This window comes from Podarcis tiliguerta, assembly GCF_965153285.1.
Source record: "Podarcis tiliguerta genome assembly, chromosome: 14".
NCBI lineage: Eukaryota > Metazoa > Chordata > Lepidosauria > Squamata > Lacertidae > Podarcis > Podarcis tiliguerta.
Window position 1 is genome coordinate 25,810,587 of NC_139547.1, and position 17,600 is coordinate 25,828,186.

Sequence of the window (17,600 nt, forward strand, 5' to 3'; positions counted from 1 at the left end):
TTCTGGTAACACATCGTGAAACACAAATCACAATGCTAAACTGAGACCCATTGAATGAGTTTTCTGGTGACAAAAAGGATGCCTATTCCCCTCTGTGGCCACAGGTTGCTATGCATAGCTTTCAATAAGTATATATCCATAGAAATCCATCCATCTACAGATGGATGAAATACAGTGGTACCTCGGGTTAAGTACTTAATTCGTTCCGGAGGTCCGTTCTTAACCTGAACCTGTTCTTAACCTGAAGCACCACTTTAGCTAAGGGGGCCTCCCACTGCCGCCGCAACGCTGGAGCACGATTTCTGTTCTCATCCTGAAGCAAAATTCTTAACCCAAGGTAATATTTCTGAGTTAGCGGAGTCTGTAACCTGAAGCGTATGTAACCTGAAGCGTATGTAACCCGATGTACCACTGTAAATCCATCCATTGATTAGGACACATGTCATTTCAAAAGAAAACACACACACACACACACACAGAGAGAGAGAGAGAGAGAGAGAGAGAGAGAGAGAGGGAGGGAGAGCATCAGTATTAAGTTTTTCACCTAGCACTGCTTAGTCCATAAGACAGGGGAGGAAAAAACCCTTTAATTTTATTCTAAAGCCAATCTGGTGCCCTGCAGATGTTTTGGAATTCAACTCCAATTAGCACCAGCCATCGCAGCCTTGACTAGTCTAAAACATACAGCGTGCCCCAGGTTGGTGAAGGAACGCTGTAACCGTAGCAGGTCTTGAGGGTATTGAATTAAACTCTTCTATACAGACAAGTTATATCCTTAGGTTCCGACATAACTACAGAATACTGATGGAAAACCAGTACGTAGTCCCTGTTTTCTAGCATGACAATGGAAGCATTGTCAAATTGTTCTTATTGGCTGCTGGATTCTCTCCCTGACAAAAGCAGGCATCTTATAACCACGCTCACTAAACAGATAAAACCAGCTCACCCAGTCCATCAGTGCAACGAAAGGCACACAAACATAACTGGACTCATATCCTTGCAAATAGGGAGAGGTATTTTGTTTTTGTTTTGGCATTATTTCCCTACTTTAGCATTTTGACAATTCATGCTTCCTGATTCACATTCACGGGAGATGACCTCAATCTATTCCCAAAGCGCTTCAGTCCGAGATTAAAATCTGGAGCTGGGAATCATCTGCCAGTTCCAACTCCCGCCATGACAGGGACGGTAAGAATAGGCCGGAAGACAATCACATACAGTCTCAAAACACACTTATCTCCCTCCCAGAGTAGATAAAGTTGACTTTGAAGTTAAATGCTAAACGGAACAGTTTTCTCACTGAAATGAGAGAAAACGTAGCAGGCGGGAAGAGAAGGGAGAAATATTCACACTAGAGAGAAAGGACGAAACACCGAAACAATCTGTCCACCTGTCTTCCCTCATGCACAGACCCATTGTTCTAACAGATCTCAGCAATATTATAACACAATTTTGTTATCGAGGGGGGGGGAAAGATGGATTCAGTGACAGGCATCCTTGGCAGAAACATAATCCCATCAAGAGGACGTTCCCAACAGCCTGGTTTTAGAAAGCCAATTTACATAAAATAAAAAGAAGGCGATGATGTTATACGGCCCTTATCGGACTGCGACAGAGTCACAGAAGTTGGGTTGCTGGGAAATCACATATACTCCCAGACAGGGTTTCTCAATCTTTCTACTGCCGGGGCCCACTTAAGGCAGCTGAAAATTAAAAAGGCCACCCCACGCCCAGTCACAAAATGGTGGCACTGACAGAGTCGGAGTTTGGCACGGTCAGCTGACATTTATTGGCATCGCTTTCTATGAATATCCAATACATATTCAGAAATGGCTGTTTCCCCCCACCCCCTTCACAGCAGTTTCCTTGTGGCAAAGAGTTTCATAGGTCAGCATTCCTCAAGGTGTTTGCTCTGGCGGTTTTGTGACACAGCCTCCCCATTTCAGGCTGAATTTGTTGACCCAGAGGCTCTAAGTGAGGACGATTATTCCTCTGATGTTTCCCGCTTCCCATCTCCACAAGCCTCTCAAAGTATTTTTTGTTAGCCATCTCCTCTCATTTCTCTCATTCTCCTTTCATACTTAGCATGGACCTTATTCCCATCCCTACCCCCTTAAGTGCCAGTTTCTTTCATCTGTCCTCTCTGGTCATTTTACATTTACTTCTTCCTGCCAAAACAGCTTTCTTCTCTTATCTCCTTCCTTTCTATTCCCAATTCATTTGTTGATTATTCTTAATAATAAACATTAACTTTCTTTCTTTTTAAAAACAGAGGCACAAGTGCAGAGGCACAATTGGCTTTTGATGGGTTAACCGAGAATGGATGATCTGTTTCATATGGATCTGTACTCAATATCCACACATCATTTTATGATAGCAAACTGACTTGCTGCTGACTTGACAATAGCCCAGTTTGCACATCATGGTAAACCAAATACCAGCAAAATTCAAATACAGGCAAATTCTGGAGGATGGAAGCTTTTCCATTCGCAGGCTCCTTTCAGAAAGTGCAAATTTGAGAAATTCAGCTTTAAATGTGAACTGAGTCGAATTTCTCCCCTGTTTGGAGCAAAACAGACACAGTCCTCAGTTTGGATGTAACACTAAAATAGGGAATGTGGCTTTGTTGCTCCTTTCTGCGTTCACACTAAACCATGACCTATAGTTTTCCTTCAACAAACTTTCTAAGTGGATTTTTTTTTTAAAAAACCCAGTCTGTTATCTGCATTGGATTTGAATAGTTCTGACATATTAGATTATTTAAATTGTTGACGTTATTATCATCAGTCACTTTGAGAGGTTTCATAGGTGATGATTTATACATGGGATAAATAAATATAATAAATAGTGTTGACCACGACATGCAAATGCTGTCATTAGACTGACATGAACTGCAATGCCCTTCTGGCTGGTAAAAAAACAGCAACCCAGAGTGCATTGGGAACTGGTAGTCCAGAACCTGGTAGTTTGGTTGGTTTGGTTCTGATGCAAGTCGGCTCAGATGAACAAAACACTGTTGCACATTTCATTACCTATGAAGTCAAAGGCTAAGCAATTTGGAAAACAAATCAACTCAATCATATAATGGGATATATATGGTATTGTGAGGTATATTTGCCTGTAAAATGTTTACTATATATCTTCATTTTCCAAGATTCTCTGAACCATGAAGGGGGAAAACAACCCACTAGAACCATTTTCAAAAGTGAGTTGTTTACCCTTCTTAGAGCCTATTAAAATCTTCACTGAAGCTGCATGCATTACGCACAAACAATAGTTAAATGGATCTGAGACATTTTGAATACAGAAAAGGGTAATAATGCTTTCTGTATTAGGAATACAAGGATGTAATTGCCATGTTAATTAGTTATTAGAGCTCTGAAGGGGGACTACTCTAAACCCCTGCTGAGATATCAGCTGTTTTCTGGCAGCTATAATTCGTTATCAATCCAAGCTGCTTGTATTCCTATTAATGGTAGGGGATCCTTAGCTTGGCTTTGGCCTCCCATTGCATAAATCCAGATTAGGGTTCAATGACCCCCCCTTGTTGAGCTTATAAAGTTGTCATTGACCACAACCCAAATTCTTAGGAATGTAAACGGAACTAAGGGTGCATCCAGACTTCCTCTCTTCCTGCTGCTTTCCGCTGGGAAATCTCAATCTTTATAGCTGAATTGGAACAAACCTCAATTGATGTTTGCACTGATTCAGTGCTAAAGAGCAAGTTTTCCCAGGGAAAGTGGTGGGGCAAACAAAAAATTGCTCGGACCCATGCCTAGAAAGCACAGGAAAAGCAGAAAACTGCTCAGACATGTGCTTTTTAGGCATGGGAGAAGTGGAAGTGTGGGCAAGCCCTCTATCAAGATAAATCAATATATAGTCAACTCCAGTGTTCAAAATCTGCACTGGCTGCCTATACACTACTGGGCCAGGTTCAAGGTTTCTGTATTAGTGTACAAGGCCCTTAGTGGGATGCGGGTGGTGCTGTGGTCTAAACCACAGAGCCTAGGGCTTGCTGATTGGAAGGTCGGCAGTTTGAATCCCCACGATGGGATGAGCTCCCGTTGTTCAGCTCCTGCCCATCTAGCAGTTTGAAAGGACGACGTGCAAGTAGATAAATAGGTACCGCTCCAGCGGGAAGGTAAACGGCGTTTCCGTGCGCTGCTCTGGTTCACCAGAAGCGCCTTAGTCATGCTGGCCACATGACCCGGAAGCTGTCTGAGGACAAACGCCGGCTCCCACGGCCTATAGAGCAGGATGGGCGCGCAACCCCAGAGTCGTCCGCGACTAGACCTAATGGTCAGGGGTACCTTTACATTTACCAGGCCCTTAAGAACTTTAGGCCCAGGATTTGGTTAGCGGAGTCTGTAACCTGAAGCATCTGTAACCCGAGGTACCACTGTACAATATTGTAGTGGTAAAGCAACACAATCTGAGAATCCTGCTGTATTGTGGAATCGTCTTATTCAAGAAAGAGGTTCTTCCCTGATAAGGGAGGTGCATTCTACATGCCCATGCACTTTTTTTTTGATACTCGCATTTCCTCATTAATTCTTTTTGCATTATACCTTGCAAATTTCTTTTCCACCCCCCAGGCCCTCTTCAATGTCCCCCCCCCCCCGGCTCACAGCCCCATCAATTCACAGGGGTCAATATTGACTGCTCTGGAAAGCTCTGCTGGAACAATGTCTATGAATAGCCCTGTGCCCTGTCTGTTAATGGATTTCCTTCCTGCCTGTGCCAAAAGGGACCACTGACTGCTCTGCTCTTGCTTCTCACCTGGCTCTTCTTGTGAACTCTGCTAGCTTGGACCCTGCAAGATACTGCTCTGGATGCTGCTGGTGTTACTGCTGGCCAGCCTTATGTTTACTCAGGACTGGGGTTTTTTTCAGTGCTGCAAATCCTAATACAGTGGTACCTCAGGTTACAAACACTTTGGGTTACAAACACTTTGGGTTTGCTAACCTGGAAGTAGAATCTTGGGTTGAGAACTTTGCCCCAGGATGAGAATGGAAATCATGCAGTGGCGGCAGTAGGAGGCCCCATTAGCAAAAGCGCACCTCAGGTTAAGAACGGTTTCTGGTTAAGAATGGACCTCCAGAACAAATTAAGTTCGTAACCCAAGGTATCACTGTAGATCAATTAATCGTATATGTTCTGGCTGATGAATCTTTCACTGCAAGGTTGCATCCAGCTAAGTGCTACTCAGAGTATAGTAGACTGAAAGGAATCAATCGAAGTTAGTCATGCCTGTTAACTTGAATGCGTCTACTCTTAAGTGGGGCTAGCAATGGATGCAACCCTATACTCGCATAAATACAGGTAAACAGTGTATTTATAAAGCAAGAAAACCCATTTCCTTTGTTTCTAAGATGATGTGCTCTTGTTGTTGTGAGGCATCATCGTAGGAAAGGGATTCCACCTACGGCCAAGAGGGAAAAAGGAGAAAGACCCACTGAAGATGTTGCTTGCCGCTGACAGTTTTTATTAGCGCTTCTAAACATTATTTCCGCATGTATCTCAGGGGTGCCTATTCAGTTGATTTAAAACGTTTTAAGGCTGACTGATCTCACCGGTTAATCGATTAAAATTTGCAGCCCCGATTCATGTAGTTTTACTTGTTTACTTTGTTTTGCTACTGTTGCAATAACTTGTTTTAAATTTCATATTCTGAGCTGCCCTAGGAAATAAATATTTTAAAATCAATAAATAAAAGAAGAGGAGGTGAAATCCCTGCTACAATCCTATCAGCCAGCAGCAGGAATTAGGTGGTCTGCTGGAAGATGGCTGGCGAACCACGACATCCCTTTGGACCACCCTGTGGCCATCAATTTTTCAAGAGCCCAGAAACCATTTGACCCCATAGTATAAGGCAGGGCCCATCTTCCAATCCAAGGTATTGTTCCCTTCCCCCTTTACTCACATACACCATTTAGATGGGTCCTTTCCCCTTCTCTCTTGTTTTCTCCCTCCCCAAGAAAATGGATCGAGGAGGTGTGACCCAAGACACAGGTATGGGCCATAGGACAACCCTCTGCAAATGCTCTCTCTTTAGGGCTGCTAGCACAGAGAGGAGTTTTCTTCCTCTCTGCTTAGCTCTAAATAATATTTCTACTTAGCGAAAAAGTAAAGCACCTGCAATAATAGCTGCATTTTGAAAACAGCAATATTTGCACCGAGTTAGCCTAAAATAAATTATTAAAATGCATCCTTCTTCTCTTCTTTCGCATTTTTTATATTAAAGAAAAGCATATATATATCATATCATATGCTTGCAACATTATGACAAATTGCAACACCGACTGCCTTTAATTAGAACATGAATATTTTATGGCAATTCTGCTGGGTGGATCAACATTTCAAAGGGAAGGCAGGGACGCTCAACAGATTGAAATCAAGAAAACAGGGTTTTGCTTAATGAGATAATTAGGCCTGCTTCAGACTGTGAAAACTAAGCTGGGGTTTTTGCATTGAGACAGACACATTCGCCGAAAAGGGGAAAGTAATGTGCTTGCTCTCATATTAATTGCTCTACATCTTGGTGGTGAAAGTGGCAAGGAGAAAAGAAAACATATGTTTCTACTTAATCTATGTTTAATTATTTTTGCCTAAGTACTGCCTATAATTTGTACCTTGCGGAAAAGCACGACATTAAAATAAGAGTGAGTTCTATTTTTTCCTTTAAAAACCCCCCAAAGAAACAAAAGATGACGACCGAACAGGCAAATGCCATGCAGCATATTATCTGTTAAATCTACACAACGGCCTTCCCCAAACTGGTGTCCTCTAGATGTTTTAGGCTGCAACTCCCTTCAGCCAGCATGCTGCCTGAGGGCTGATGGGAATTGTGGTCCAGGGTGGCCTTGGTCTCCCATTTGTCTTTGCCACTTTGCATTTTGAGAATTAATAAACGAATCCCACAGCGGTTTGCAACCTAACTGAAAACATCAAAGGAATCATTATGAAATATTAAAATGAAACATTGAAGATGATACCCAAATAAGAAATATACATTTACTAGGGCTGGGCGATATCTGGTTTTCAACACTGCGATATAGCACCAGCTAAAAATTGCGATATACAGTGGAACCTCGGTTGTCGAACATAATCCGTTCTGGAAGACTGTTTGAGTTCCAAAACATTCAACAACCGAGGCGCAATTGCTGGCTGGCAAAATTCTATGATTCTATGAAAATACATTGAAAAACGGAGAGATGTGTCTCAGAAGCCATTCAACTTCTGAGGCACGTTCGAAAACGGAAGCATTCACTTCTTGCTTGTCAATGTTTGGGTTCCAAATTGTTCGGCTTCCAAAGCATTCAACAACAATGGTGGGACTTGTAGCCCAACAGAGCTGGTCCACACTGGCTGGCAGCCATCCTCCAGGGTTTCAGGCAGCAGTCTTTGCCATGAAAGATAATGGGAGAGGATTTACCCCAGCAAATTATTTGTCAAAATTACAAATACTTAAATACAGATGGCCATTTACCCTCGCTAGATTCAATGTGCTGCCATCTGCCATATTGCAGGGCAGATCTGAGGGCGGAACGAGTCTGCCCCTGCGGCTTGATGGAGGTAGAAAGTGTCTCTCATGCCTTGTTACGCTGCTGTTTCTACGGGGATATACGCTCAGTATTTATTACCCCTGCTATGCAAAAATCTCCAAATGAATCCGAATTTCAATGTCTAAAATCCCTGGTAGAGTACAAGGATCCTGAGATCACGTTAAGGGTAACCAAATTCTGTGCAATTGCCATAAAACTTAGGGAATAAGCTGTGCTATCATAATGATTAAGGTTTTAAATGATAATTTTAGGTTATATGTTAGTGACTAGGTTTTAATTTATATATTTTTAAATTGTTTCTATATCTGTATTGTCCCTGTTACACCTAATTGCAAATTCAAATGTATCCCTATCGTGTTTTATGACTACCTTGATATTTTATGTGGGCTGGAACTTGTCTGTGACTGAAATAATAAAATTCATTCAGTCTTTTCCATGCTGGGGATTGAACCTAGGACATTCTGATATTGCAAATGCAGGTATTCTACCAGTAAGCTACGGCCCCAGCCCTTAAATATATGGCCACATGAAGTTAATTTTTTGCTGAGAAAGGCCCTTGGTCCATCTTGTTGACTGCCCCACCCCAGCCCCAGCCCTGAGGTCTTTCCTAGCATGGGGTGAAACCTGGGACTTTCAGTATGGACAGCAAGAGCTCGTTCACAATGCTCATCTCTCAGCTATCGGTCAACTCAAACAGGATTTCAGAATTTCATTTTTAAAAGTTCCTGCCGGCAATATGTACTTGCCTGTGTGTGCAGTCTGTACTAACTGACAAGTACCTTTTACATTTAATTAACAGCACAACTTACAAGTGCCACTGTGTGCCTGAGATGCTCTAGGTTCTGACAGTAAAGAGATGTGAGTAGCCGGCTGCATTTGCAACATCTGCCACATTTTATTTGCACTTCTGTCCAAAACTAAGGAATTGCCTTACTTAAGCATGTTAGCATACAACTTATTTACAAAGGGGAGACTAAGTGCTTATTTGCATTTCTGCCTACAAAGGAAAACAGGTTTTCTTTCCCCTGCTGCTATCTAGAACCTCAAAGGCTTACAAGAATAATAATAGTACAAAAAGGCGAGCTTTGCCCAGAAACCTTTCCATTGGCTTCTATCAGTTGCTCATAAATAAATACAACCAGCGAGAACCACCCAGAGTCTTCATACCTTGGTTGCAGAGTGGGCCAAAAAATCCTGGGAGGCAGTCACAATGTCCTGTAATGTGATGACAGGGGACAGTGCTGTGAATGCACTGGGGACACGGCTGGCTGCATTGATGTCCGTAGAAACCAGGTGGACAAACTAAAATAAATAACAAAAGCTGTACTACAACTGTAAAGAAGGCAGAAACAAGACACTAGTCCTCATCGTTACTACAGTTATTTGCAACAATGCATGCAGTTTACGAAGAAAGCACCATACAGTTTAACCACTCGACTACATTTTTTCTTAACTGAATGCATTTTTATATGTTGTTTTCATGAATCCATCTTTTTAATGCACACCTTCCTAATCCTATATATTTTCGCACCCATTATTTGGCTGGAGAACCGCAATGCAAAATTTGGATTCCGAAGGATGGCTGTGTTTCAGTTTGGGTATTGTTTCAGAAAGCACAAATTAGGAGGGGGTTTGCATTTAAATCCTATGCCCTTTTAAAATGTGTGTGGGTATTAGGTTGTTGTTGTTTTTATTCTGATTATGTATTTTGTGGTTTTTATATTCTGGTTTTATTCTGTCAACCATCCTGAGACCTGCGGGTATAGGGCTTTATATAAATTCTAACTCCAATAATAAGAATAATTAACAACAACAACAACAACAACAGGAAACAGAATCGAATTTCTCCTCCATCTTTATATTCAAGACACAAATGAACAAATGAAAGCAAAGAAAGGAACAAAAGCAACAAGACCCTCCATACCTGTCTGACCTAGTGGGGAGAAGCAGCAACTTGAAATATGCAAGTGCAGTTCAGGGACAGATCTGATAACGAGGGATACTTAGGGGGCAGGTGCAACTCCTGGCATAATGAGGCCGCCGGTAATGGAGGAAGGAAGCCAAGCTCCAAGCAGACCACCTTGGGCTATACAGCCTGATTACATGGATAAGATGAAGGCACTCAGATGCCCTCCCGGCCTGTGCACCACCGACTGATAGAGCTAACCTGTTATTTCTCTCCTCTCTCTGGAAAAGTTTCAATTTCCTCTTGTCACATTCTAAACCCTGGGGATATAAAGTTTGCAAAAAGAGAGAGGAAGAACCCCCCCCCCTTGGTTCCCTGACTCTTTGAGGGCCTCTTTTGTGGGTCTGGAGAGCAGTTTTACAGCCAGAGAGAGAATTGCCATGAACTCACAGGGAAAGAGGGGCTTGTAATTGAAATGCACAAAGGCCGTGGATGGCAGCCCTGGCCCAGGTCAGCACCGTAATGGCTTTAAATAAAAAAGAAAAACAGCAGCTGCAAGTTATTTGGGGGGAAAGGAGCTTTTGCCTGTGCCAAGGCTGACCTGCGAAATTTGGGGCTGGGGAACGAGAAGTGAACTGGGAATTTTGTGTGTGTGCAAAAGTTACTTGCAGAGTTAAAGACACTGGTTCTGTAAAGAGCCATTCTGAATTTAATCGCACAATTCCAGTGTAGTCTCAGTCATTGTGTTTGGGTGTTCCCGCCATACAAACTGCATACCTGAGGATGGGATAATTGGGTCAAGCTCAGTTCCACAACCTCTGCTGTGGATCCCTCATCCAGGCCTTTTTTTGCAGGGCAAGGGGCTAACTTAAATAAAATATTGGTTGGGGAGGGGGGTAAGCCCTGCCCTGAATAATCGGTCCATCAACTTTGCCCCCCCCCCCCGCCCCTCAAATATTTTATTGGGGTGTCCGAGATCCCTCAGCCCCGAGGAGTTCGCTCCTATGGCTACCTGCTTCCCTGTGGTCTCCTCTCCACGTAATGGCTGAGGAGGAATTAGGGATGGGATGAGGCAGGTATTTGGCCAATGGAAAGCGGAGGAAAGTACGCAGAGGAAAGTACGTAGGTTGGGGGGAGAACTTACTTCTTTGGCACAGGGGTCCTCGGTAGCCTGGGGCACACTCGCAGGTCCCATCCTCTGGGGAGCAGGACCCTCCGTTTTCACAGTTGCAGGTGATGGAGCAGTTGGGTCCCCATCGCCCTTCTGGACAGACACTGTCACAATGGATGCCTGGAGAAGAGCAGAGATGCAAATCCGAAATGCTTCACAACTGACGTCTTTATGTGACTAAGTTGTTTGAACTGTTTTTCATATTGTGCCTTAATTGTTGCTAACTGCCCGGAGCCTTAGGGTGAAGGCACTGAGGTGCAGGTGGGTTCCCAAGAGGTTATCACACACAGCGATAACAGCAAGAACCTTTAGTGAACTAACAGAACTGGGCAACTGCTTATATACATTTCTGAAGGCCTGGGCCACTCCCATTCCCAATGTGATTGGCTGTCTAAACTTCCCAGCGGCGAATCATGACTCAGAATTTAAGGGCCAATGGCAGAGGTCCAAATCCTGAAATGTTCATGATTGGATATCATGTATTGAATTAGAACACAGGGGCTCAGAATCCTTAGTCCAGACTCAAGTTTAGGCAAGCACAGACCACTGAATACATAACAGCAGTGCTCCCCCCCCAAATGTTTAGGGGTACTCTCATTTTCCTACTCATATTGAAATACTGCCCCTCAATGAGGCCAAACTTAGATTCACAAAATGTTTAAGGGTATGCATCCCCCCAGGAAAAATCACTGCATAACAGGCATGATAATAAAATACCAGCAGAAGGACATCATTGCAATAAGTTGTCTCATACCAGTTAATTTTAAAATATAGGAATTCATTTTAAGGCTAGCATTACATTTTAAATTCACAATAAAACTGGCAAAATAATAAAATGCCTGATATTTATGTTAAGTCATACAGGGTAGAGTCTAACAGGGTGATGGGCATGGCCGCTGTGATGGTGGCACCCTTTGTCTTGGCACCCAGGCTGCTTCATGCACTTTGGGAGACATATGTCAGAAGCTGCAAGAGGGTGGGGGTGAAAGGCAGCGACCCTTCCCCTGAATTTGTAGCGAATTCAGCGTGGTCTTTCAGGAAATAAGCTTCCAGGTAGGAATGTCAAAAGAATTGCAACAGAGATAGAAAAGGAAGTGGGAATTGTTGCAGTTTGCATGCTCATCTGTGGTGAGGAGCTTAAATCTGTGATTTTGGTGCTTAAATTGTATACCGCCCTTCATACGTGGACGAAATGGAAAAATAAATGTTCTCTGATTATTAGGACACGGGTTATGTCCCCGCTCTGCAGAGCACTTAGCATAGTGGATAGAGCCTACCCTGGACTCTCTCTTTATTCACATAAATTTGTATGCTCTGCAAACGTGCAGAGATGCAAATCCAGGCACCAAATGGCTCCCAGGACAATAGTTTGGCATTTATTATGACGCTCAAATCTACCAAAGTGCACTCTGTGTGTGCAGAGACTCTTAGCAGGTGATTTAAAGGCTCTGTCCTCCAGTATTCTAATTAGTGACATTTAAATAAGGGCTCCTGCTCTTTCACTTGTCAACAAATGAATTAAAATAAACCAGGGCCCAATCCTGCAAGCCCACGGGGGGTCTCTAAGGAGCTGTCACTCATCTGTGTAAGACTCACGAGGGCAAGGCTTTATTTTACTCAAATTAATAGGAGTACTCCTGAGAATCATATAACCTGATCAGATTTGAGCTGGAGCAAGGGTGCATGTACCTTTAACAGGTGCAAAAGAGGGGGATTCTCACGTGGACAGGAAAAAGGCATTGAACGCTCCCATGAGCTGAATTGGTGGCACTTTCTAAAATCTTATGAGTCTCCCCATTTTTTGCATTTGAGTGAAGGGGAGTCCTAGGGCAGCTGCAGGAGGGGATGCCTGAGGTGGGGGGGGCGTGTCTGTGCAGCTGAGCCATCCAGGATTGACCACAGCTCCAGGGTGCTGCAGTTGCTAACACATTCACATTTTGTTAGAAGTTTGAAACACTAAAAAAGGAAGTTTATGTATCCCCCAAATCAAACAGTTGTATGTCCCTGGACCCCAAAATAGACGTTAGAATACCCCATAGGATACACCTGCACAATTGCAATAATAGTTGTTCAAAGCTATCATCCTTCCAAAATACTTGTAAACACATGATGATAATGCACAGTTTTCACACACACACCTATAAGTAAGTTGTATTTATTGATTTTGGGGTTTTCTTTCCTCCCCAGGCAACACATACATTCAAAGATTTCTGTGCTTAAAATACTGCCGTTTTGTGTGTTTCCTCTAATAACTTTTTTACTTGACCAGGAGGAACTGCTTAAGGAGTGATACTGATGTTGAATAAAATGTCCCTATTTTCATCTGAGGAATGGTAGAGGGCATGCATCTGAACTGATTCAACTCCATAAAGTTTGTTTTGTGGAATGGCTTTTAATCACAGTTGTGATGTGTGGTGGGGCTTTGGTCTTTCAGACTGTGCAATGCAGCACTCTTGGTACTCTCTGAACTGTATCACGGGGCTGCAGCCAGCTGAATTACGTCTGCAGTTTAATCGCTGAACCTGCTACGTGTGAATGTCTGTGGGCTTGACCTTGCCCAAACCAGCATGGAAGAAACAACATTTTTCACATGGTTGGGTTTAAACATGACCGAACCATCACAACACTGGGATGCACTGGGACCTTGACATTAGCAGGTAGATTTGGAAAGAAAATCAGCCCGTAGTTTGGGAGTGTTGTTCTCAGGGGCATAGGGGGAGGGTGCGGTGGGGGCAGTTTGCCCCGGGTGTCATCTCTGAGGGGGGTGACAAAAAGGCACACTGTGGGGGGCTAGGCCTGTCACCCCAGGACGCAGCTGCGCTAGCTGCTGCCACACAGAGAATCACACCGCTGCAGCCGCATGTGGAGGATTGCACTGCCACAGATGCAGCTGTGCATGGAGGATCGTGTTGCCGCAGCTGCAGCTGCTTGCAGATTGCACTGCCACCGCACAGCAGATTGCCCCCCCCCCGGTGCATGGCACCCATGCTCCAAACACCCATGCAGCCAGCTCCGCCACTGGCTGTTCTGCTTTGAAGGAGTAGCAAGTTTATGCTCTGAGTCTCCACTTTTGATGAACACTAACCACCACTTAGTGCATTCCATGTGGCTAAAGGCATGGGAAAGAAAAGGAAGGAAAAGGGTTGGGAGGTGTATATTGTGCAAGGGAATAAATAATCATATATTTTGCAAAACCTCTCCTCCACTGCCTTCTGAATATTTTAGCTCAGTACCCGCAAAGCAGAATGCACCCCACCAGCTATGTATGGCAACCCAGCCAGGGGCTGATAAACTTCCGGTTTTCAATGTCTGCCTGGCCCTGCAAAAGCAGAAGGGTTGTCATTGCACTGACAGGCCACGCACTACATGCCAGGAGGCGGGGGCTGCGTTTGGCTCCGCAGGTCACATGGTGCGCAGGTCCTGTTAAAGCACATGAGCATCAGACTGAGAGCTCAGGAGTTTGCTGCCTCAGTGTGCCTTGAGATCTGATACAGACCTCATTTAAGCCAGCAATCCCTACACCATCCGGAAGTTCTTTATCAGCCAAGCGCATGTTTCTCGCGGATAAAAGGATAAGCGCGGGCGATGACTCCAAAATACCTGAACTCAGCCAGAGTTTGGATTATATGTGCTGCCATGGATAAGCTTCATTTCAGCTCATTTCCTGCTTTTTGATGGCTTCATTAGGCTGCCATGAGGAACATACCATGTTGGCGGACTTGCCACCCACTCGGACATCCCGCTTGGAGGATTATTAAAACTGGCAGAACGATCACTGTCGAGCATACATACAGGGCAGTTTTCAAAAATATCTGTGGATAGCGCACTAAAGGAGCATAGCAGGACTCATCCCTCCACCCACCTCTATTCAAGTTCAGAAATAATTACACATTTCAGAAGGGATGTTGTACCAAAGCCAGAGGCATCTTAACAAGAGGTTCTGAAGCATGTTGAAAGTAAAGAAAAGAACAGCTTTATATTGCATTATATCATGGACTGACTATATTACTGACATATTACTGATAAGCACCTGATGAAGTGGACGTTGGTTCATGAAAGCTTACTGCCCCAATAAAATTATTAGTCTTCAAGGTGCAACAAAACTCTCTTTCTTTTGGCTGTATTAGCGCAACACAGCTACTCCCCCTGGAAATTATTACTGATATAAACGTACACTATAAGGAAACAAGGCACCATAAATCAACTCCCTTTCAATTCAACCACAAACCTAAAAATAAATAAAAGGTGAGTAAAATAAAATAGGAAAGAAAAAAATAAGTAACAATAACAGAATATCATAATTGCTCTACTGGGCCAGGTGGAAAAGTCCATTTGTTGCCAGAGACAAATGGGTGGGCCTTTCCACACCTCACCTGGCTGGATGCCAGATCACCAAGATGGAGAACAATAGGCCAGGAGAGTTAGTGCTGGAAGGAGAGTTTGGCTGATGCTGCAAGCTAGAGACACAGAAGCTGGTCTTGATCCTTGCAAGACCCATAGATATGGTTTGGAGAACTCCCTGGAAATTGAGTGGAGAGGCAAGATTCATTGAGTGTTAATGCTGTGACTGAGGCCCTCCAAGCTATACTCAGGTTGTATATACGTGTAAATAAAACCATATATCCTAAAGACACCACATTCTCCATTGACCTTCATTCTAAGGAAACCAAACTCTGGGCAAAGCACTATATTGGGGTGTGTGCAACAATATGATTTGGGAGACTTTTGCTAACCATGCTTGCTACATTTCAGTTGTGTTAGGGGTCCTGATCCCTTGGCAGAAGCTGTTTGCCAGCACCCATAAAAACCCAGCAGGCAATAAATGACTGGGGGGGGGGGGTCCACGAAGTGGCTTAACCCACCACGGACCTACTTGCGCAATTAGAATGCGTAACCTAGTGATCCCCCTTCATGGATCACTGCCTTGCTGTGGCAAAGGGGCTTGAATAACTCAGAGAAGCTATGAACTATGCTGAGGAGGGCACCCAAGATGAACAGGTCATAGTGGAGAGTTTTGACCAAACGTGATCCACCTGGAGCAGGAACCGGCAAGCCACTCCAGTATCCCTGCCAAGAAAACTCCATGGACAAAGACAACAGGCATATAAAAGTTATGACGCTGGAAGATGAGCCCCTCAGGTCGGAAGGCATCCAACATGCTACTGGGGAAGAGCAGAGGACAAGTACAAGTAGATTCAGAGCTGATGAAGCGGCTGGGCCAAAGCCGAAAGGACGCTCAGTTGCGGATATGCCTGGAAGTGAAAGGAAACTCCAATGCTGTAAAGAAAAATATTGCATAGGAACCTGGAATGTAAGAACCATGAACCTGGGTAAGTTGGGTACCGCACAATTGCACTCATTTCACACGCTAGCAAGGTTATGCTTAAAATTCTACAAGGAAGGCTCAAGCAGTATGTGGACCGAGAACTCCCAGAAGTGCAAGCTGGATTTAGAAGAGGCAGAGGAACCAGAGACCAAATTGCAAACATGCGCTGGATTATGGAGAAAGCTAGAGAGTTCCAGAAAGACATCTACTTCTGCTTCATTGACTATGCAAAAGCCTTTGACTGTCTTGGCCACAGCAAACTATAGCAAATTCTTAAAGAAATGAAGAACTTGAGCCTGATCACCTCATCTGTCTCCTGAGAAATCTCTATGTGCAACAAGAAGCTACAGTTAGAACTGGATATGGAACAAAGGATTGGTTCAAAATTGGGAAAGGAGTACGACAAGGCTGTATATTGTCTCCCTGCTTATTTAACTTATATGCAGAATTCATCATGCGAAAGGCTGGGCTGGATGAATCCCTAGCCGGAATTAAGATCGCCCGAAGAAATATCAACAACCTCAGATATGCAGATGACACAACCTTGATGGCAGAAAGTGAGGAGGAATTAAAGAACCTTTTAATGAGGGTGAAAGAGGAGAGTGCAAAATATGGTCTGAAGCTCAACATCAAAAAAACAAAGATCATGGCAACTGGTCCCATCACCTCTTGGCAAATAGAAGGGGAAGAAATGGAGGCAGTGAGAGATTTTACTTTCTTGGGCTCCATGATCACTGCAGATGGTGACAGCAGCCACGAAATTAAAAGACGCCTGCTCCTTGGGAGAAAGGCGATGGCAAACCTAGACAACATATTAAAAAGCAGAGACATCACCTTGCCAACAAAGGTCCGTATAGTAAAAGCTATGGTTTACCCAGTAGTGATGTATGGAAGTGAAAGCTGGACCATAAAGAGGGCTATCGCTGAAGAATTGATACTTTTGAATTATGGTGCTGGAGGAGACTCTTGAGAGTCCCATGGACTGCAAGAAGATCAAACCTATCCATTCTTGAGGAAATCAGCCCTGAGTGCTCGCTGGAAGGACTGATCCTGAAGCTGAGGCTCCAATACTTTGGCCACCTCATGAGAAGAGAAGACTCCCTGGAAAAGACCCTGATGTTGGGAAAGATGGAGGGCACAAGGAGAAGGGGACGACAGAAGACAAGATGGTTGGATAGTGTTCTTGAGGCTACCAGCATGAGTTTGAGCAGACTGAGGGAGGCAGTGGAAGACAGAAGTGCCTGGCGTGCTCTGGTCCATGGGGTCACGAAGAGTCGGACACGACTAAACGACTAAACAACAACAACAACCTAATGATGGATTGCCTCCCCTCATTTTAAATACTGCCAACCCAGACTCCTGGAATTAAGTGCAAACGGGGATTAAGGGAAGAGTTGTCACGTTGCTTCCTCCATTTTGACAGCAATATTTGGACTAGAATTCTTTCATTGTAAACCGGGCTATTTATAAATGGAGACAATTAAGGAACATTATTTCTTGTCTTGAGTTTTTCAGAGAATGACACCAGCTCCTTTCTTTTAAAAAGGCAGGAGCATTAAAATGCACCTCCGTTTCCCGCGGCAGAGAAGTCACCTCTAGCTGAAGACTAATGAGGCAGTATCTTCCCAGGAC

At 43.9% G+C, this 17,600-nt stretch overlaps 1 protein-coding gene across 7 annotated transcripts in view; it reads right to left on the reverse strand.

Moving 5' to 3' along the window:
* The window catches only part of MEGF11 (multiple EGF like domains 11), a 345,431-nt gene that overhangs the window by 54,296 nt on the left and 273,535 nt on the right, over nt 1–17,600 (reverse strand). For all 7 annotated transcript variants that reach the window (XM_083411873.1, XM_083411869.1, XM_083411871.1 and 4 more), the window contains 2 exons: nt 10,616–10,762; nt 8,733–8,867 (listed from right to left, as the gene is read on the reverse strand). In XM_083411873.1, coding sequence (XP_083267999.1) covers nt 8,733–8,867; nt 10,616–10,762 — 282 coding nt within the window. The remainder of the gene's footprint in view (nt 1–8,732; nt 8,868–10,615; nt 10,763–17,600) is intronic.